At 40.8% G+C, this 22274-nt stretch overlaps 2 protein-coding genes across 11 annotated transcripts in view; one reads left to right on the forward strand and one right to left on the reverse strand.

Annotated features, from left to right (window-relative positions):
• The window catches only part of DCAF17 (DDB1 and CUL4 associated factor 17), a 48597-nt gene extending 36362 nt beyond the window's left edge, over positions 1-12235 (reverse strand). Inside the window, exons 1-3 of one of the 3 annotated variants that reach the window (XM_017862376.1) lie at positions 12188-12235; positions 11238-11341; positions 2717-2807 (exon numbers count right to left, since the gene is read on the reverse strand). In XM_017862376.1, coding sequence (XP_017717865.1) covers positions 2717-2776 — 60 coding nt within the window. In that variant the 5' untranslated portion in view covers positions 2777-2807; positions 11238-11341; positions 12188-12235. Of the gene's footprint in view, positions 1-2716; positions 2808-11237; positions 11342-11443; positions 11547-11750 lie in introns of those variants that run through there. The other 2 variants (XM_017862375.1, XM_017862377.1) reach the window with 2 other exon arrangements.
• Positions 11651-22274, forward strand: part of METTL8 (methyltransferase 8, tRNA N3-cytidine) — a 111523-nt gene continuing 100899 nt past the window's right edge. For 2 of the 8 annotated variants that reach the window (XM_017862380.1, XM_017862384.1), the window contains exon 1: positions 12321-12576. Coding sequence is in view for 2 of the 8 variants with exons in the window: in XM_017862378.1 (XP_017717867.1) it covers positions 11773-11780 (8 nt within the window). In the remaining 6 variants the exon portion in view is untranslated. Of the gene's footprint in view, positions 11781-12320; positions 12577-13205; positions 13396-22274 lie in introns of those variants that run through there. The other 6 variants (XM_017862381.1, XM_017862386.1, XM_017862382.1 and 3 more) reach the window with 5 other exon arrangements.

Below are 22274 nucleotides of genomic sequence, written 5' to 3' on the forward strand. Positions count from 1 at the left end.
AAAAAAAAAAAAAAAGAAAAGAAAAGAAAAAGAAAAAAAAAGAAAAAGAAAAAAAGAAAGAGAGAAAGAAAAGAAAAGCTGAAATTAATCTAGTATCTGCGTAGGCCAAAAAGTGAACAGAAAAAAATGAAGACATAGTTATTTATATATGCTCCCTAAAAATTTGTCTTGCCTTTCAAATGTTAAGAAAAAAATAGTTTTTGTTTGTGTGCTAGGTCTTTTTTTTTTTTAGTTTATTAACCCTTGAAGTCTTACACTGGATTCAAGGCAATGATATACATGCATTTATTTTACAATGTCTTATCTAAATGTTGTTTCACGGAGATTTAAAAGTTTTTGGCTAAGCGTGGTGGCTCACACTTGTAATCCCAGCACTTTGGGAGGCCAAGGCAGGCAGATCACTTGAGCCCAGGAGTTCAAGACCAGCCTAGGCAACATGACGAAACCCCACCTCTACAAATAATACAAAAATTAGCTGGGTTTGGTGGTGCACACCTGTAGTCCCAGTTACTCAGGAGGCACAAGTGGAAGGGTCACTTGAGCCCAGGAGGTAGAGGCTGCAGTGGGCTGTGATCGTGCCACTGGACTCCAGCTTAGGCAACAGAGTAAGACCCTGTTTTAAAAAACATTTTTTTTTAATTTTAAGTTTTAAAAAATATACTATTTATATCTTGCCTATCAAAATAATTTGAAGCAGCAAATATAATACATTTGAACTACGTTCTTAAACAAGAAGTTGTAATTCACAGAGTCTTGGAAAAGATGGACACTAACTTAAAAGTAGTTTCATATCAGTGTGTTAACAACAATTCAATATGCTTCCTGGTTTTTCTTAAGAGAAAATCTTGCTGCAGTTGAAATGAGAATAAAATGTTTAAAAATAAGTGAGAATAGGGGCCGGGCGTGGTGGCTCATGCCTGTAATCCCAGAACTTTGGGAGTTCGAGGCGGGCGGATCACGAGAGGTCGGGAGTTCAAGATCAGCCTGGCCAACATGGAGAAACCCCGTCTCTACTAAAAATACAAAAATCAGCGGGGCATGGTGGTGGGTGCCTGTAGTCCTAGCTATTTGGGAAGCTGAGGCAGGAGAATTGTTTGAACCTGGGAGGCGGAGGTTGCAGTGAGCCGAGATCATGCCACTGCACTCCAGCCTGGGCAACAAAGGGAGACCGTCTCAAAACAAACAAACAAACAAACAAACAAACAAAACGGTGAGAATAGGCATTAGGTTACTAAATTTTTGGTGTTTTATACTAGGGTATTAAAAACTCTCTCAATTAAGAAATCTGTCATCTTCCCCCATACTCTCCAATGAAAATGGATCAAAAAGCTTTAAATTGCTAAAGGCATGACAGTTATTTTCAGCTTTCAATAAGGAGTTGAAGAAGAAAACATAGGTTTAAAAGCTTTCTAATTTTTAAATAGGAGCCTTCAATAAACAGACAATAAGCATTCAGAGAAAAAGCAGCAGCCCCAGAAAACTAAAACGTTACGTAAAAATGATAGCCTGAAAAAAACATTAACAGTAAATTTAACGTATAGCCTCTTATCCTTTAAAAATTATTTTGGTCACATATTATGAGTTCCGTTTTTCGTAAAGGACAACCAATCAGATTCAAAGACCTGATTAATCTGCTGTAGTATTTCCTAAGGGCATTTCTTAGAATAAGCACTGATCCTATAGAAAACAAATACAGGTTGATTATCCCTTTTCCTACTGAAACGCTTGGGACCAGAAGTGTTTCAGCTCTGAATTTCTTTGGATTTTGGGATATTTGCATATACATAACGAGGTATCTTGGGGATGGGACCCAAGTCTAGATACAAAATTCATTTATGTTTCATATATATCTTATACATGTAGCCTGAAGATAATTTTACATAATATTTTAAATTTTGTGCCTGCCACATGAGGTCAGGTGTAAAATTTTCCACCTGTGGCATCATGTCGGTATTCAAAAAGTTTTGAATTTTGGAGCATGTCGGATTTCAGATTTTCAGATTAGGGATGCTCAACCTGTATTTAGAAATATTCCTCAAACAAGGAAGTTCTATGATCAAAAGAATTTGGGGAAATGGCTTGACAATCATCATACCTATTTGTATTATTATTATTATTATTATTAAAGGCTCTGAGAAGTAATTCTATCAATAAACATGTTTAAGTTCTCAAACTCAGTATGTCCCAAACTTAGTTTTTCACAGCCCAATTCTCCCTAATTCCTCTGGCACCTGTTAATAGTCCATGAAAACAGCGTTCTGAAAAATATACACCCAGGCAAAGCTAGTCTTATGAAAATGAGCTTATCCTATTACTTTATCTTTATTATTTTCCTAACAACATTCACGTAAAATAAGTGTTGATCTAAATACTTTGTTATTGTTTCAGTATATTGAATGGAATGATCTCTTAAACACTAAGATAATTATACATAAGCTTATGCTGCTTATATAACTTTTAATCGATTATAACTTTCTAGTTTTCAGGGTCTAAAAAAATTCTATCTAATTTTAAAAACACATTCATAATATTAGTACTTTTAATACAGAAATTATTTCACGAGGAAAATAAAAGATATATCTCATCTTGATTGCTTTAAAGATGCAAGAGTCACTATGATATTTAAGTTGTATTCTTTTATGCAATATGTTAATAATAACCGGTTCTTCTAGGCTAAAACTGCTTTATAAACAAATGTTCTAAAAACAAATCTTACCACTGGGCATTCCCATAATAAAGCATCCTCTATTTTTTCTGATTTGGAACATTTTGGCATTTCATAAAGTTTTCTTGGCTCAGATGCAACACTGGGAAAAAACAAAAATAAATGATTATTATTCTTGATAACCAAGACAGTATTTGTTCAGGTTTGAGAGACTACTTTTATTCAGAGATGTGAAATACCAAGGCACATTTGCTTTCCTCTTCTTAACTAAATGTTAGTATTTTTTCTGATCACATAATTCATAGAAAAAAATCTTAAAAATATAACAAGATTAACACAGTTTACAACACTGTAAAACTGCCAAAAATAACCCTTATTAACATTTCGGTTCATTTCCTTCTGGTTTATATACATATATGTACCTGTACATTGTTTTCCAAAGCTGTTTCATATTAAATTCTTTCTTTACCTCTGAACATTTACTAAGAATATCTGAATTCCATCAAGATCAAAAACTATTGTTCTGATATTTAAAATGAAAATTACTGGATAAAAAGGGTCCCATTATTTTAGGATGAAAACTAGTGGATTAAAAAAAAACAAAAAACAAACAACAACAACAACAACAAAATCCTTTATAGCTTTTCTTTACTCCCAAATTACTTTTCAGAAACGTTAAGTTTATACTTCTGCCAATATTGAATGCTATATCTTTGATGTGAAAAATAGTCTCTTTTAATTCATACTTCTCTGATTCATTGAGATGTGATCACAAATGTTTAATTTTACTTTATTTTGCTTGTTTCTTTTTTTTTTTTTGAGATAGTCTCTCGCTCTGTTGTCCAGACTGGAGTGCAGTGGCATGATCTTAGCTCACTTCAACCTCCACCTCCCAGGCTCATGTAATCATCCTGCCTCAGCCTCTCAAGTAACTGGGACTACAAGCTCATGCTACTACGCTTGGCTAATTTTTATATTTTTTGTAGAGGCGGGATTTTGCCATGTTGCCCAGGATGGTCTTGAACTCCTGGACTCAAGTAATCCACCTGCCTCAGCCTCCCGAAGTGTTGGGATTACAGATGTGAGCCACTTCACCTGGCACTTCTCTTTTTGAGACCGAGTCTTACTCTGTCTCCCAGGCTGGAGTGCAATGGCGCTATCTCGGTTCACCACAACCTCTGCTTCCCAGGTTCAAGCAATTCTCCTGTCTCAGCCTCCTCAGTAGCTAGGATTACAAGTGCATGCCACCACACCCAGCTAATATTTGTATTTTGTACTTTTAGTAGAGATAGGGTTTCACCATGTTGGTCAGGCTGGTCTTGAACTCCTGACCTCGCAATCTGCCTGCCCCGGCCTCCCAAAGTGCTGGGATTACAGGCATGAGCCACCACACCGGGCCCCTTTTCATTTTTTCAAATGAACTTTGAAATTAAATTACTGTTGAAAGAGAAACAATTTTCAGGCTATAATTTTATTATATCTCTTTGACATTCTCTCACTGATTCAAAAGTTTAAACCAAACAGTTTCACAGGAATGAAGGCAACTTCATATGCGATTATAATCTGTAGATAAAACACTCCTGTACATTAAATAACTCAATAATATTTAATCATTAGAACACTAATGAACACCACTTACTCTAATTTTTTTTTAAGTTAAAGCAGGTATCTTTAAATCGTGGAAGTTACAAACTTGACATTAAATGATCATTTCTGTCATTGTTGCTCATTTTTCTAGGTGTGATAATGACATGACAAAATAAGAACATGTCCAGATTTCCACTTCCAGCATGAGGGCATGAAGAACTCTGTGGACAAACTCTTTGGCAAAACTGGTGAAAATCATAAAAGGACAACTCTTTAAAGTCTCTGCAAATGGTCCTGGGGACATACAGCATATGAAGAAACATTTATTCAAGAAAACCTACTGCTAGGTAGGAATAGTGAGTCTGTGGTGTCTGAATCAGGACATAGTCCCTTCCTTCCCAATCCCAGCTCAGCAAGATGGAAACTCCACTCCAGACTGGTGCAGGCAAGAGGACAAGGCTCCCTGTATTCCAGGATGACAGCATTTCTCATCAGTCCCCAGCTGCCTATTGCTGGGGCTGAGTCCTGGGTCAGTACAGTCAAGACGTGGGGCTCCCTTCTTCCACCCAGCCCCTATTCATGGGATGGAGGATCTACCTTGGATGTAGCACAGCTGAGGATACTGAGGCCCTAATTGGCTTTATTCCTCCTTAGAAAATAGTGGTCCTATACTGACAGAGACAAGCTGAGAAGATCTGAGGCCAGTGTTTCCTCAACTCCAAGTGCTCAGCTTCTAGTAGGGGAGTCACTCAGAGAGAAGCATGGCATTGACTCCCACAACCAGCTAAAGACCCTTAGCTCAGAAACTGTGCAGGAGGGGAGAAGCAGGCCATAAAACAGATAGCTCTGCAGCTCTTTCCAGAAAAACTAACTTCATTTGCAACACAGTGTGGAGAAGTTAAGGCCTAAGAGCACTCACAAAACCTGTGGAGTTTGTGATGAAAGGCAAATGGGAGGAGATTGGTAGACTAATTGGAGATATAGGCTAAACTGTAGGCTGGCTAATTTGCCAGAAATCACCAGAAAAAGATAGCAGGACAGAGCCCTCTTGGGGTTAGAACAAATCTCAAAAGCTGATTATTCTCTCTAAATTCTGGTTTCCAGTCCAAGATGAAAACAGCCTGGAAGTGCCACTCCTGTCTGTCCACACAAGACGAAAAACGCAGAACAATCTGAAAATCCATAATTCTTCCTAGATCCATCAGAGAATTGAGGTCACGGGGCAAACTGCTGCCTCCAAAACTGGAGAGAAAGGTGGATACTGACAATCACAGCTTTCCAGGAACATAAGCCCAGGAACAAGCCACTGGAGCCAACAATGCGGGAGACAAAAATAAGGACACTAGAGGAAATTTTAACCTCCGATACCCACAGCTACAACAAACAATAATCATAGCCAAACTCCTACTCAGATAAACACAAAATCTCACTCTAAATGCCTATTTACTTCAATTCTTTTAATCCAATATATATTAAATTTGTAAATTCTTTTTTGAGACAGAATCTCGCTCTGTTGCTCAGGCTGGAGTACAGTGGCATGCTCATGGCTCGTGCAGCCTTGACCTCCCGGGCTCAAGCGATCCTCCCACCTCATACTCCCTGGTAGCTGGGACTAAGGTGTGTGCCACCATGCCCGGCTAATGTTGAGACTTTTTGTAGAGATGGGGTTTTGCCATGTTGCCTAGGCTGGTCTTGAACTCCTGGACTCAAGCAATCCCCAGACCTTGGCCTCCAAAAGTGCTGGGATGACAGGGGTGAGCCACTGTGCCTGGCCTATCCAATATATCATACATAGCCCTCCACCAAAAAAATCACAAGGCATGCTGACAGGCAAAATACAAAAGTTTGAAGAAAGAAAACAATCAGAACTGGATTCAGATATGGCAGAGATTTTAGAATTAGCAGACCAGGAAATTAAAATAACTATGATTAAGCCAGGTGTGATGATGCTAACAGGCAAAATACAAAAGTTTGAAGAAACAAAACAAACATCAGAACTGGATTCAGATATCATAGAGATTTTAGAATTAGCAGACCAGGAAATTAAAATAACTATGATTAAGCCAGATGCGATGATATGCGACTGTAGTTCCAGCTATACTCAGGAGGCTGAGGGAGGAGGATCACTGGAGTGTAGGAGTTTGGGGCTACAGTGCACCATGATCATACCTGTGAAAAGCCACTGCACTCCAGCCTGGGCAACAAAGCAAGGCCTCATTTCTTGTTTTTTATTGTTTGTTTGGGGTTTTTTGGGGTTTTCTTTTTTGAGTCTCGCTCTATTATCCAGGCTGGAGTGCAGGGGCACACAATCACAACTCACTGCAACCTCCACCTCCCGGGTTCAAGCAATTCTTCTGCCTTGGCCTCTGGAGTAGCTGGGATTATGGGTATGTGCCATGATGCCCAGCTAATTTTTGTTTTTTTAGTAGAGATGGGGTTTCGTCATGTTGGCCAAGCTGGTCTCGAACTCATGGCCTCAAGTGATCTGCCTGCCTAGACCTCCCAAAGTGTGAGATCACAGGTGTGAGCCTCCGCACCTGGTCACAAGACCTCATTTCTAAACTAATTAAATAGCTGATTAACAGGATCAGGGATGGGAAAAGTGGACACCATGCAAGAAAAGATGGGCAAATTAAGCAGAGATAAAAATTCGAAAAAAAAGAAAAGAAAAAAAAGAAATACTAGAAATCAAAAAACACCATAAGAGAAATGAAGAATGCCTTTAACAGTCATCAGTAGACTGTATGCAGCCAAGGAAAGAATCAGTGAGTTTAAAGATAGGTCAACAGAAACTTCCCAAGCTGAGGAATAAAAGAGGAAAAAGAAAGAAAAAGTAGAACAGAATATTCAAGTACTATGGGAAAATTGGAGAAGGTATGAAACATCCACATAATGGGAATACCAGGAGGAAGAAAATGAGAGAAAAATAAATATTTGAAGTAATAATGGCTGAGAATTTTCCAAAACTGACAGACATCAAGCCACAAATCTGGGAAGCATATTCAAACTGCAGAAATTCAAAAGTGAAGAGAAAATCTTGAAAGAAGCCAGATGAAAAAAAGTACCTTAACTACATAGGGGGAACAATAAGAATTAACTTGGATTTCTCCTCAGAGAACGTAAGAGCAAGTAGTGAGAGACGTGAAATACCTGAAGTGTTCTGGTGGCTCATGTCTGTAATCCTCAGCAGAGGCTGAGGTGGGAGGATTACTTGAGGTCAGGAGTATGAGATCAGCCTGGGCAACACAGCACGACTGAGACCCCTATTTCTAAAAAAATTGTTTTAAAAATAGCCACATGCCTATAGTCCTAGCTACTTGGGAGGCTGAGGTGGTCGGACTGCTTCAGTCCAGGAGTTCAGGGTTACAGTGAGCTATGATTGTGCCACTGCATTCCAGCCTAGGAGACACAGTCAGATGCTCACTTTGTGGGAAAAAAAAAGGCACAGATAGATTAAAAGTAAAGTAATGGCAAAAGATACAATGTGCAAACATTAAACAAAAGAAAGCTGGAGTAGCTATACTAATTTCAGACAAAGTCGAATTTGGCAAGGAAAATTACCAAGGATTAAGTGGGCATAAGATAATGAAAAAGGTGTCAATTCTCCAAGAAGGCATAACAATCTTTAATATATATGCATCTAACAACAGAGTATCAAAACACAATATGGCAAACACGGATAGAAATGCAAGGAGAAATAGATAAATCCACTCACTATGATAGAGATTTCAACACTCATCAGTAATGAACATCTCCAGCTGGCAGAAAGTTAGTAATTACGCATATACTTAAACTGCAAGGTACCATCAGTCAACTCAGCATCTCATCCAACGACAGCAGAATACACATTCTTCTCAAGCTTACACGAAACATTCACCAAGATAGACCACATTCTGAGCCATAAAAGACACCTTAACAAATTTAAAAGACTAGAACTAATATAAAGTATGCTCTCAGGTCACAGTGGTATTAAACCGCAAATCAATAAAACAATGATAACTGGAAAATCCCAATATATTTGGAGAGTGAACAACACATATCTAAATAACACATGGGTCAAAGAAATCTCAGGAGAAATTTAAAAATATTTTGAACTAAATGAAAATGCATATACAACATATCAACATTTGTGGGATGCAACAAAAACAACGCTTAGAGGAAAAGGTATAGCAGTAAGTGCATATGCAGAAAAGGAGAAAGACTTAAAATCAGTAATCTAATTTCTACCTTAGGAAACTAGTACAAGAAGAGCAAATTAAAACCAAAGTAAGCAAAGAAATAATAAAAATTAGTCAGAAAGTAGTAAAATTGAAAACCAAAAATCAATAGAGAAAATCAACAAAACCAAAAGCTGTTTTTTTGAAAAGGTCAACAAAATTGATTACTAATATGAGAAATTAAAGAGTGGCTGTCACTATCGATCTCATGGGCATTAAAACAGTAATAAAGAAACATTATGAATAAGTGTAGGCTCACAAGTTTGGATAATTTAGATGAATTCCTCGAAAGACACAATCTATCAAAATTTACCCAAGGAGAATTAGATAACTTGAATATGTCTGTATCTATTAAAGAAATGTAATCAATAATGAACAACCTACCAAAACAGAAGGTGCCAAACCCAGATGCTTTCAATGGTTAATTTCACCAAGCATTTAAAGAAGAAATAACAGAGAAGCAGTTATCAAGACAATGTGGTACTGACATAAGGACAGACATACAGATCAGTGGAATAGACTTGAACGTCCAGAAATAAATCCAAAAGTGTCCATGGTCAACTGATTTTTGACAAGCGTGGCAAGGCCTTGCAGTGAAGAAAGAAAAGTCTTTATAATAAATGGTGTTGGGACAAATGTACAGTCACATGTTTAAAAAAAATGGAGTTGGATACCTACCTTATATCATATACTAAAATTAACTCCAAGTGGGATCAACCACCTAAACATGAGCTAAAACTATAAACCCTTTAGAAAAAAACCTAGGGGCAAATCTTCATGACCTCAAATTTTGCAATGGATTCTTAGATATGACACCAAAAGCATGAGTAATGAAAAAAATTTACATAAATTGGACTTCATCAAAATTAACCTCTCTGTGGCTGGGCGCAGTGGCTCACACCTGTAATCCCACCACTTTGGGAGGCCGAGGCGGCCGGATCTCCTGAGGTTGGGAGTTCGAGACCAGCCTGGCCAAATGGAAAAACCCAATCTCTACTAAAAATACAAAATCAGCCAGGCGTGGTGGCGCATGCCTGTAGTCCCAGCTATTCGGGAGGCTGAGGCAAGGGAATCACCTGAACCCGGGAGGCGGAGACTGCAGTGACCCGAGATCACACCATTGCACTCCAGCCTGGGCGACAAGGGTGAAACACTGTCTCAAAAAAAAAAAAACAAACAAAATTAACCTCTCTGTGTTTCAAACAACAACGTTAGAAAAGTAAAAAGACAATCTACACAATGGGAGAAAGTATTTGTAAATCATATATCTGATAAGGGACTTGTATCTAAAATATGTAAGGATTTTTGTAAAAAAAAAAAAATTTACAAATGGACAAAATATCTAACCAAACATTTCTCCAAAGAATAACATACAAATGGCCAACATGCACAAGAAAAGATGCCTGACATCACTAGACATCAGGAAAATGGAATCAAAACCATAGTGAGATGCTGTGTGTCACACATCAAGTGTTGACAAGAATGTGCAAAAATCAGAACCCTCATATACTGCTTATGGGAACATAAAATGGTACTACCACTTTAGAAAAGCATATGGTAGTTCTTCCAACTATTAAACGCAGTTACAATATAACCTTACGACCTACCAATTCCATTCCTAGGTATAATCCACAACTGAAAATAAATGCCCACATAAAAACTTACATGGAAATGTTTATAGCAGCATTATTTATAATAGCTAAAAGGTAGAAACACCAATGTCTAACAACTGATAAATGGATAAGTAAAATGTGGTAACGGATACAATGCAGTATTATTCAACTTTATAAAGGAATTCTGATGCATGTGACAACATGGATGAACCTTGAAAACACGCAAAGGGAAAAAGCCAGTCACAAAAGACCACATATTATATGATTCCATTTATATGAAAAGTCCAGAATAGGTGAATCTACAGACAGAAAACAGACTAGTGGTTGCTTAGGGCTCAGGGTAATGGTGGTATTGAAGTGATTGCTGAAAGGTACATGGTTCTATTTTGAGGTGATGAAAATGCTCTAAAATTAACTGTGGTAGTGATTACATGCATCTGTGAATGTACTAAAAATTATTGAAATGTACACTTTAAATGGGTAAATAATATGGTATGTGAATTATATCCTAATAAAGCCTTTAAAAAGAAAATGCCCATTTTTAAAAAAATGCAAACTGATGTATGTTTAGAATATGCTTTAAAAGAGGTAATGCAAAAGGAAAAGTGGGTTAGATAAAGCAAATGTGGCAAATCTTGATAGTTTTTGAATCTGGGTAATGAACATATGGGGATACATTGTGGCTTTCCTTCCCCCCTCATGTTGGACAGTTGTGGATGAGGTTGACTGTGAAACATTTTGGATCTCTAAATACTAGGCTTTTGTTTGAAAAATGTCTCTTTAAAAAAAAAAAAAAAAAAAAGGCAAGTACTTCCAAAACACAATCCATCAGTTCTCCAAAGCAGCATCTAATTATTTGGTCGGCAACTGAATTTCTTGACTGTGGTGTAAGTAGAATAAAATACTAAACAGTACTCTGAACAATCTATGGTTTTGCCTGCACTATAGTTTTGCTTTAAGTTGGTATTTACAAAAATGATACCTGCAACTTCAACAAGATTTTAAAATCACGTGCATTTTTTACTCCCTACTCTTATTTTGGACCCATTTTTTCATTTTATTTCAGTAGGCACTAATGTAGGCATGTGGTTCTATACGAATTAGTTAAGATCAACAGTGAGGCGAATTACAGCAAAACTATCAATAAAAAGTTACCTGCTGACACAGCGCCGATAATTATCAAAATATATTCTTCCTCTCTCATAGGCTATAGGTGACCTGGAATGAGTTGTCCAAACATTCTTAAATTTAGTACTTTCCTAAAAGACACAAAGAATTTCCGTTTAGGAAAGAATTCTTAGGCTTCCACTGTGCACCAATTTTAAGTTGAATTTTAAATTTTCAAAGCAATATAATTTCACCTATGTTATTTAAAAACATTATTTTGCATCCTTCCTCGACTCTGTCCTCATGTTTTGGATTAATGAGGTGACCAACTATTAGAATAATTGTTCCCAGGTAAGACATAAGAAGCGTAAAACTAAAAACATCTGGTGGCCCTATTACCACCTATTAACTAATCTCCCAGATTCCGGGCTTGTATCCTCCTCCCCATCACAAGTGACCCTATAAAGGGGGGCCCAAGCGCGTTAAAACCACATCTCCTCAGGAGGCTCGGCCTCCAGGCGCCCGCGGCCCTCCGTCCCGCCCTGGCCGGCGGGCGGTCACCTGGCACACCAGCGCCCGCAGGATGCCCAGGTTGGTCCTCTGCACCACGCCTGCGTCGCGCGAGAAGCAGCCCAGAGCCCGGCGACTCAGCCGGCGGCACACGTTGGGCTTCCGGGTCGGGCCCATGGAGGCGCGGGCCGGACCCTGTGTAGGCTGGGCCGCTGAGGGGCTCGCCCCACACTCCCGTGCTGGCCAGCCGCTGCTGCCTCCGAATTTCCACGCCCAGACTTTCCTGGCGGGGCCCAGGAAAAGCTGACACTGGGAGGCGGGTAGGGGGCACCCGACGGCGGGGCGAGGGAAAGCAGAGCCTCTTGCACCGCCAGAGCACGGGGAGGAGGGAAGAAGTACTCCCTTTTCGATCTGCCCCTCCCAGGCTCTCTGGCCGCTAACAGTGCGACGCTCCGGTACGGCGCGACCGGCCGGAGCCGCTCTCTCACCGGGAAATGTAGTTCCCAGTGCCTCGTGAGGCAGCCTGGCTTCTCCCAGGAACTACAATTCCCGTCAGGCGGCTGGGAGCGGGGGCTTGCCGGGCCCCGCCTCTGCCAGCCGCGGCCCCGCCTCCTCCGGCCCGCGCAGGCTGCGCTGTCTAGCAGGCGCGCGGTTCTGCGCTGCCAGTGGCTCGCTGGGCAGATCCTTGGGGACGCGATGCTCCCGCTTCCAGGTCTCCGCTTCGTGTGTGCGCCCTGCACTTAGGAATCCGTCCCTCACTGCCCCGGTACCCGCAAGCCTCTCGGCACCTGACCTTCGCCCTGGAAGGTTCTGGCCAGGTGCCAGGAGGGGCGCTGTGTCGTGGGCGATCCCCCTAAAGCAGCGTCCCGTGCTAAAGGTACGCCCCGCGGCTTTCCCTTCAGCCGCACGTTGGCTGAGAGGGACGGTAAACTGTGCTTTTGTATTAGGAAGATGATGGCTTCCCATTCACTCTTAGTTTCACCCTCCAAACTGGTACTGAGTTACTCTTTCCCGGAGGCCAGTCCTTGGGTGGCCTGCCGGGACTCTGGCTGGTTTTGCGATCATTGCTTCATTTTCTTTCCTCTCGTCTCCATTCTTTTTTCTTTATAGGGAATAAAATATGAAATGCTTACATTCTTATTGGACGGCCTAAGATATTCCTTGTCGATGTCTCTAAGTAAAAGATACACTTTAGCCCTGCCGTGTGTTCAAAGTTCCCAGCACACTAAACTTTCAGCAAGCACGTACCACATGTGTCCCACTGCCTTGCTCTAAGTCCCTTAAGGGTGGTGCCGCTGTATCTCCCACGTGGGCATGCTACCTCTTGTTCATAGGTGCTGACTGGCAGAGCAAAAAGTACAGTACAGCAGGGTCTCTTATGGCATTTTTTCGTTCAGTGTCATTTTGTATAACTTGAGGAGAAAAAAATAATAATAAGTTCCTACTGGGGCTACTGTTTTTGTGGACCTTGCCCCTTCTCCCCACGTCTACATGGGTTTTCACCAGGTGCCCCAGGGTACTGCCTCCCACATCTCAGCGCAGGCTGGGTGACTTGGCCTTGTCTGTTTGTCCTGAGTGTGGGTGTGAGTGCTCCCTGCGATGGAATGTCCTCGTGTGCAAGGGTTAGTTCCCACCTTGCACCCTGAGCTGAGGGGATAGGCTTCAGCCACCCTCGACCCTGAACTGAAACAATTGGGTAAATAACTATCTCACTTGTTTTTATTAATCTTTCTTAAATGTATGTATAGCTCCCATTTATTTCAATGTTTAATATTAGAAGTGTTTTGGTTTTTATTTAGGAGTTTGGTGATGTTTTTGTGACCAGAAATATGTTATGGGAACTTAACTCTTGTTTATATAAATTGGCCTATGGTAAAATGGTTTTGTTATATGTCATTTTGCTTACAGTCAGTTTCCAAGAATCTGTTGATAACATTAGGTGAGTACTTACAGTACTGGGTGAGTATGTTAGGTCACAGTTTAAGTGTTTAGTAAAATTGGCCATATCTCTTTTAACACTGCTGAATTTCCTTCAGGCCTCAAGCTTTTGCTGATTTTTCATGACTTATTTACAGCATACGGTAGAGTGCTTTGTATATTTTTAGAGAGTTCTACAATAGTTAATTTGGTAATTCATGAATGCAGCTGTCACTGAGACAACTGGAACCCTGAAAAGATAACTGGGTTTTCTTTGGCTTAAATGAAATTGAAATCATTGCTGAATTGAATTCATCAACTCTCTCATTTCTTCTTCCTCTTTGCCCCCACTTGTTTGTCTTCTTTCCTGTGGCCTTTATTTCACCACTAAGTCATCACCAAAGGAGAGTCATCCTGGATGCCTTGCTGTTCCTCACCCACAACCAAGTCCTTTAGATTCTCTTATCCATCTCATCTTCATTTCATCTAAGTAATTTAGGGCTTCACCATTTTTTGTCACATTATTAAGTAGCCTTCTAATTTCTGCCTTACTTGTGACACAGGATTTTTTTTTTTTTTTTTTTTTTTTTTTTTTTTTTTTTTTTGACGTTGCTTTGACAACCGGAGACCTCCACAGCCAGAGACCTACCCAGGCCTTTCTTGGGCTGGGATTGCCACAGGAGGTGCCCTGCCCAACTGGCCCACTGGGCCACTCCTGGCTTGCATGCAGGCATGGATACTGTGGCCACCTGACTGTGGGCTCAGCCCCTGGCAGGAGAGGGTGTCTGAGCTGGCGAGTGCAGAGTTGTGTGGCATCCAGCTGGTTGCTCCAAGTGCTGACACAGGAGCTGGCTCCATGCACGGTTTGCGACTGGACCAGGCAACTCCCACAGTGGACTCTGGAGTCCAGACTAGGGGAAGGTGGTGGTAACCAAATGGGTCAGAAGCCCCAGAGGTGGGTGTTACAGCATGCTAACAGCTCTTTTAGACCTGCCATCTGCAGCCTGATGAACAGGGGCGTGTTAACAGCCCTATCAGTCCTGTTACTCCACTCCAGCCCACAGCTCTGGGGCTGGCCTGGCCACCTGCCCTGCTTCCTGTTGCATGGGGTGGCCACCAGGTGCTGCTGGTGGGGCGGAGAGCTACTGTGTTACTGTCTTCTTCCTACCCATGTTTGGTGGCATCCTGAACTCTTGTCCCGTGTCCAAGAATGAGATTACACTAACAACTGGAGGGTGAGGAGGACAGAGAAGAGTTTCATTGGGCAACAGAACAACTCTTGATGCAGGATTTTTGCTCTCAGCTCAGCTAGGTCTGAGTTTTTGTCTCACAACCAGGAAGAATTAGCTGTGTGGACCCCAGAGAGTGAGTGGAGTAGAATTTGTTTAGTGAAAGGAAAGCTCTCAGTAAAGAAAGGGGTCCTGAAAGCAGGTTGCTGGTTGCCCCCTTTACAGTTGAATACCTGGGCTTAACGTGCAAATTTCTGGAAGCTCCACCTCATCCTTCCGGTGTGCTTATGGGCCCTTAGTCTGAGCTACTCCATATTGATTATTTCCCTTACTGCACATGTGTTAGGGAATGGAATCTACTGTGGGCATGTTTAGGCAACCCCTCTGTGCAAGTTCCCTTATCTGCGCTAAACATCTGGTGTAAGCACTTTTGGGGCAGGTCGTAGGTTCTTCATGGACCCTTCCTTTACTGTCTGCCTAAAGCAAGCTGGTTAACTCCTTTTATTCTCAGCCAAGGGGGAATGCAAGGTGGTCCCCCACCCAAAGTAGGGTGGCGTCTCTTCCAGCATGGCTGGGTCTGGGGCTTTTATGGGCTCAGAATAGGGAAGTGCCAGGTGACTGATTTGTGAGTATGCAAAAGAGGCTAAAACAAAGGCACCACTCAAAGGTGGGCACAACAATATGAAAAAACAAATGAGAGAAGGGTGGGTATCAGAGGAAAGTGTGCCAAATGGGAAGAGAGGTTCTACATCTGGTCCTTAGATTTATTCAGGACATGTAGCTAGGCTTTAAACTGTCTTCAGCTTAAAGGTCAGGTTTCACTGGGGACTCGCCCCCATCTGCCTAGGATTTGTCTGACTCCTGCTGCTATCACTTGGGTACTTTTAATTCCAACCCTCCTCCATACAGGTGCCAGAGTGATTTTCCTAAAGCACAACCTGTCACTTGCCTGTTGCATTGTTTCAGTGGCTGCGAACACCCATAGCAGAATTTCTTATATATTTATTTATTTTTGTTACACTGTAAGTTCTGGGGTACATGTGTAGAACGTGCAGTTTTGTTACATAGGTATACACGTGCCATGGTGATTTGCTGTACCCATCAACCTGTCACCTACATTAGGTATTTCTCCTAATGCTATCCCTCCCCTAGTCCCTAGACAGGCCCTTTTTCGTTGCTGTTTTTGTTTTTTGTTTTTGAGATGGAGTCTTGCTCTGTTGCCCAGGCTGGAGTGCAGTGAGGCGATCTCAGCTCACTGCAGCCTCCACTTCCTAGGTTCAAGTGATTCTCCTGCCTCAGCCTCCCCGGTCACTGGGATTATAGGCGTGCACCACCACACTTGGCTAATTTTAATATTTTTAGTAAAGATGGGGTTTTGCCATGTTGGCCGGGCTGGTCATGAACTCCTGACCTCAGATGATCCCCCCACCTTGGCCTCCCAAAGTGCTGGGATTACAGGCGTAAGCTACCACTCCTGGCCCATAGCAGAATTTCTTTCTCTTTTTTTTTTTTTGAGATGGAGTTTTTTGCTCTTGTTGCCCAGACTGGAGTGCAGTGGCATGATCTCGGCTCACTGCAACCTCTGCTTCCCGGGTTCGAGTGATTCTCCTGTCTCAGCCTCCCGAGTAGCTGGGATTACAGGCGCATGCCACCACACCTGGCTAATTTTTGTATTTTTAGCAGAGATGGGGTTTCATCATATTGGTCAGCCTGGTCTCAAACTCCTGACCTCAGGTGATCTGCCCACCTCTGCCTCCCAAAGTACTGGGATTACAGGCATGAGCCACCACACCCAGCCGAGCAGTATTTCTTACACCCAAATAAGATACCGAGAATCTTCCACTGTTAACTTAAAACCTTTTTGGTATGTCACATATATGCAAAGATAAAACTAGGTATAAACTCTTCATGTTGTCTCTTTCTTTTTTTTTGTCTTTTTAATTTGTGTGTGTGTATTGTATCTTTTATACACTAATAACACCCAAACATCTACAAGTTAAATGAAACAAAGCTATAAAACCAGTAAATTCAAATGATTGTGAGCAATGAGACTTTAGTTGAACCTAAAAAGCTCTAATCATGAATGTCCTCTGTGGAGTACCTTCCTTAAAGAAAGGTCTGTCCATATTACCCTTGTGTTGAGAGATTACTTGATGCCTTCTCCTCTTTTCTTTATTTAAATCACCACAAAACCTTCCTTTGTTCAACATGTCATGGCTTCATTTGTCCTTCACTTGACAAACAACATCATTTACATATAGTAGTCCCCATTTCATTCTCGTTAACATGCACCAGTGACAAACAGCATCACTTGTTTAGCAATACACTCCTAAACACACATGTGTGAATTCAAATCTTGTGACAGCACTCAATTAAAAAGTGCTCATTCAGATGATCCACTGTCCTTTTGTTAATATTCTTTTTTTAAAAAGATTTTTATCAAATTGAAAATGAAAGGTTTCTCCTACAGAAATCTCATAGCCTTGAAGATATGTGTACAAAATCCCTAGGGGTTCACATAAGGTATACCTTATAGTACAAAATCTGAATCTCTTTGGGTAGAGCAGCGGGCAGTTCATTATCTTCCCACATTTTCATTATCTTGCCCACATTTTCAGCTTCATCTCTTTGGCCATCCCTCATGTTTGCTTTTGTGGTTCTGACATGTTTGTCGACGTTCTCAAGCCAATGTGCCTTTATATTTGAGATTTTTTTTTATCTGAAGCTTCCTTTCCTCTCCTCTTATCAGTTTATCTCAAGACTCATCCCAGGTATCCGAGCTCCACTGAGACCCTTCCCCTGACTCCTCCAGCTTACTTAGTAGCCTTTTCTGTGCTTCCATGTTACTGTCTACGCTGTTGTGGCACTATATTAGAATTGTCATTTGTCTGTCTTCCCAACTAACCTGGGCAGAAACTGAGTAGTAATATAATTCTCCCTGCTTTGCACTACCTAAAATGTGGTTAATGCATATGTATGTTGAATGAATGAATGGACTATAAAAAACAATATGTTTGTATAGCATCTATTATCAGCAGCTAAGTACTTTTTTTTTTTTTTTTTTTTTTTTTTTTTTTTTTTTGGGAATAAATCTCAAAGACTGGTCCTGAACTCCTGGGCTTAAGCAGTCATCCCGCCTCAGCCTTCCGAGTAGCTGGGATGTATAGTGGGATTATAGGCATATACCACAATACCTGGCAATAGCAGCTACTTTTAGCTTAGATGCAAATATAGTCTCCACTTATTCTTTAAATCAGTAGGAAGTCACAATATTATTAAATAACTTTCAAAAAAACTTAAATCCTTAAGACTTCTACCTATAAAGTAGATATTTTCCATGTGTTGAAGGTAAAATGGCATAAATAGATACAGTTTTATGACTGGAAAATGACTTCTCTTAGTTTTGGGCATAGAACAAATATTGGTTCTTCTTTTTTTTTTCTATTCTTTGTCTGTGTTATGTTTACAGAATACTTAACCATCCTAGCCATGATATTTTAAAGACAAGAAAGAAGAAATATTAATTCAAAAGTTAATAAAATGCTTTTTGTTCATATACTTTGTTTAAAGACGCGTAGTATAACTGAATAAATGTATAAAATACTCAGGTTATTAAACTTGAACATTTATTCAGAGACAAATTTTAACCAAGCTATAGGAAGTCATTTATTCAACATGTTTTTGTTTTTCATCCATAATGTGCAGGGAAAAAATTTTGGCTTAGCATATAGTTGTAAACAGGATATACAAGGTCCCTACATGTGGGAGGAGATAGACAATAAATAAATAGATGGAAAAAATAAGATTTTCAGGTAGTGGTAAGTGCCGTGAAGAAAATAAAACAGGGTGATGTGCTGGAGGGTGGTTGAATACCCTGCTTTAGCCAGAGTGGTCAGGGAAGGCCTCTCTAAAGAGAATACTTGTAAGCTGAGCCCTGAATGATGAGGAGGAGCTGATCTACAACAGTCCAGAGTAGTAGTTCAGGCAAAGGGATGCTTGAGTTCAGGATCCCTAAGGCTTATAATAAGAAGTCAAAAACTCTCAGAAGGCCATTGTGACTCTTTAGTGTGCAGGAGGGAGGTAAACTTGGAGCAGTCGAATGGGACCAAGACATGTCAAGCTTTGTAGGCCATGGTAAGGAATTTTGGATTTTATTCTGTTATGATAGGAGGCTTTGAAGAGGGGAGTGACATGATCTATTTTGTGTTACAAAAAGGTCATTATGGCTATAGAGTGGAAGAAATATTGTGGAGGGCCAGAATAGTTAGAAGGGGACAGGTGGCTATTGCGTTCATCCAGGTAAGAGATTATAGTGTTTTGGACTAGAGTGATAACAGGAGAGATGGAAAGAAGTGAACAAGATTCAAGATAAATTTTGGAAGTAGAGTTGACAGGACTTCTGATATAGTGGATATTAAGGATGAGGAAAAGAAAAGAATCAAGTGAAATCCTAATAAAACAGAAACACAATAAATATTCCCAAACTCCTCAAAACAAATTGGAAACATGATGTGATGCCAAAGAAACAATGCCTGGATTTTATTAAAGGTGAACATCAGCATTATACATTAGTGCTAAGGAATGTTAGGATTTGTTATGTGGCTAGAGCATGTGGGAAAGGGGAATAAAATCGGATCCCAAAAGTAGGTAGGGGTCAGACCATGTGGAACTGTGGAAATGTGATGAAAAACCATTAGAGTGATATGACATTCTTTTTAAACAGATACTTGGCTGCAGCATCAAGAACAAGAGTAAAATATAAGAGACCACTTAGCAGGTGATTGTAGTAGTCCAAGTGCAAGTCACTTTTGGAAATTTATTTTGAAGTTATTGAACCTTTTAACCACAAGTTTGGTTCTTATGTTTTCTTTCCTCTCTATATTTTAATGATGTGTGTCTGAACACACAGTATATTAATGCATATACGAAGTTTTCAGAAAGATTTAGGTTTAAAGGATTGATAGTACAGTTTGCAGGTTCACGCTCTTATTTTAAACAATATTTATTCAAAAGAATATCAATCCTTTTATGCTATGTTACAGATAACATAGCATAATATACAAATAACAGTTATAAAATGAACACCCATATACTTATCATCAACTTAAAAAGAAACAGAATATTACCTAAAACTTTGACATCTCTTATGTGCCCTGCTGGTTCCCAGATCCCTCTTTCTTCTTTAGATAAATAAAAAATTGTTTTAAATGTTTTGAACATCATTCAAATGTGTACTCTTCTATAGCTTGTCTGTATTTTTCTCAACATTACATTTTATGATGTTCATTCATTTTTACTACTGTATTGTATTTCCTTGTATGAATTTGTTATAATTAATTTATCTCCTTTCTACTAGCTAGGCTTTTTGTTTCTTTCAGGTTTTTTGTTTTTGTTTCTGTTTTTTTTGAAACAGAGTCTCACTCTGTTGCCCAGGCTGGAGTACAGTGGCGCATTCGCAGCTCACTGCAACCTCTGCCTTCTGGGTTCAAGCAATTCTCCTGCCTCAGCCTCCCGAGTTGCTGGGATTACTGGTGCCTGCCACCATGCCTGGCTAATTTTTGTATTTTTAGGAGACACGAGGTTTCACTATGTTGGCTACGCTGGTCTCAAACACCTGACCTCATGATCCGCCTGCCACGGCCTCCCAAAGTGCTGGGATTACAGATGTGAGGCACCGCGCCTGGCCTCTTTCAGGTTTTTTATTTCTAGAAAAGTGCTGTTATAGACATTCTTATCCCTGTCTCCTGGCACACATGTTAAAGAATGCATTAGTTTTCTTTTACTGTGTAACAAATTACCACAGTTTTAGTAACTTAAATTAACACCCATTCATTACCTCAAAGTCCTGTAGAAGTCCTGAAACAGCATAGCCTAATTTTCTGCTCAGGATCTTACCAGGCTGAAATTGTGGTGTCAGCCTGGGCTGTGATCTCATCTGCGACTCACAGTCCTGTTCTACCCTCACTGGATATTGACACAATTCCATTCCTAGCAGCTATAGGACTGAAGCCCTCAGCTCTGAGACTAATGTATAACTAATGTATAACTATTCCCTGCCACATGGCCCTTTTCACAACCTGGCAGTCTGCTTCTTCAAGGCAAATAGGAGAATGTCTCTCTGGCCTCCTCTGCTAAGATGAGGTCTTACATAAAAGTAACCTATGAAGGAGATGACTGTCCATCATTTTCACAGGTCCCATCCACACTGGTGGACTATGCAGAGGATGGGGGGTGAGTATCTTGGGGACTGTGTTATAATTCTGCTGCCACAAAGAGTTGCTCCAGAGTATATACCTAGGTACTTAATTACTGAATTATGTGGTATGTGCATTGTATTAGTCCATTCTCACACTGCTAATAAAGACATACTGAGACTGGGTAATTTATAAAGGGAAGAGGTTTAATTGACTCACAATTCCTCATGGCTGGGGAGGCCTCAGGAAATTTACAGTCATGTCAGAAGGAGAAGCAAACATGTCCGGAAGCAGCAAGGAGAAGTGCAGAGCAAAGTGGAGGAAAAGCCTTTTATAAAACCATCAGATCTCATGAGAGCACACTCACTATCATGAGAACAGCATGAGGGTAACCACCCCCATGATTCAGTTACCTCCCACTGGGTCCCTCCCACAACATGTGGAGATTATGGGAACTACAATTCAAGATGAGATTTGGGTGGGGACACAGCCAAACCATATTCTGCCCCTGGCCCCTCCCAGAGCTCATGTCCTCACATTTCAAAACACAATCATGTCCTTCGAACTGTCCCCCAAAGTCTTATTCCAGCATTTACTCAAAAATCTAAGTCCAACGTCTCATCTGAGACAAGGCAAGTCCCTTCTGCCTATGAGCCTATAAAATCAAAAGCAAGCTATTTATTTCCTAGATACAATGGGGGTACAGACATTGGGTAAATACACCTAATCCAAATGGGAGAAATTGGCCAAAACAAAGGGGCTACAAGCCCTATGCAAGTCTGAAATCTAATAGAGCAGTCATTAAACCTTAAAGTTCCAAAATGATCTCCTTTGACTCCATGTCTCATATCCAGGGCATGCTGATACAAGAGCTGGGCTCCTATGGCCTTGGGCAGCTCCACACCAGTGGCTTTGCAGGGCACAGCCTCTGTCCTGGCTGCTTTCATGGGCTGGTGTTGAGTGTCTGAGGCTTTTCCAGGCACACGGTGCAAGCTGTTGGTTCTACCATTCTGGGGTCTGGAGGATGGGGGCCCTCTTCTCACATTTCCACTAGGCAGTGCCCCAGAAGGGACTCTGTGTGGGGGCTCCAATCCCACATTTCCCTTCCACACTGCCATAGCAGAAGTTCTCCATGAGGGCTCCACCCATGCAGCAAACTTCTGCTTGGACATCCAGACATTTCTATACATCTTCTGAAATCTAGGCAGAGGTTCCCCAAACTCAATTTTTGACTT

Source organism: Rhinopithecus bieti, unplaced genomic scaffold (genome assembly GCF_001698545.2).
Source record: "Rhinopithecus bieti isolate Rb0 unplaced genomic scaffold, ASM169854v2 scaffold_63316, whole genome shotgun sequence".
Taxonomy (NCBI): domain Eukaryota; kingdom Metazoa; phylum Chordata; class Mammalia; order Primates; family Cercopithecidae; genus Rhinopithecus; species Rhinopithecus bieti.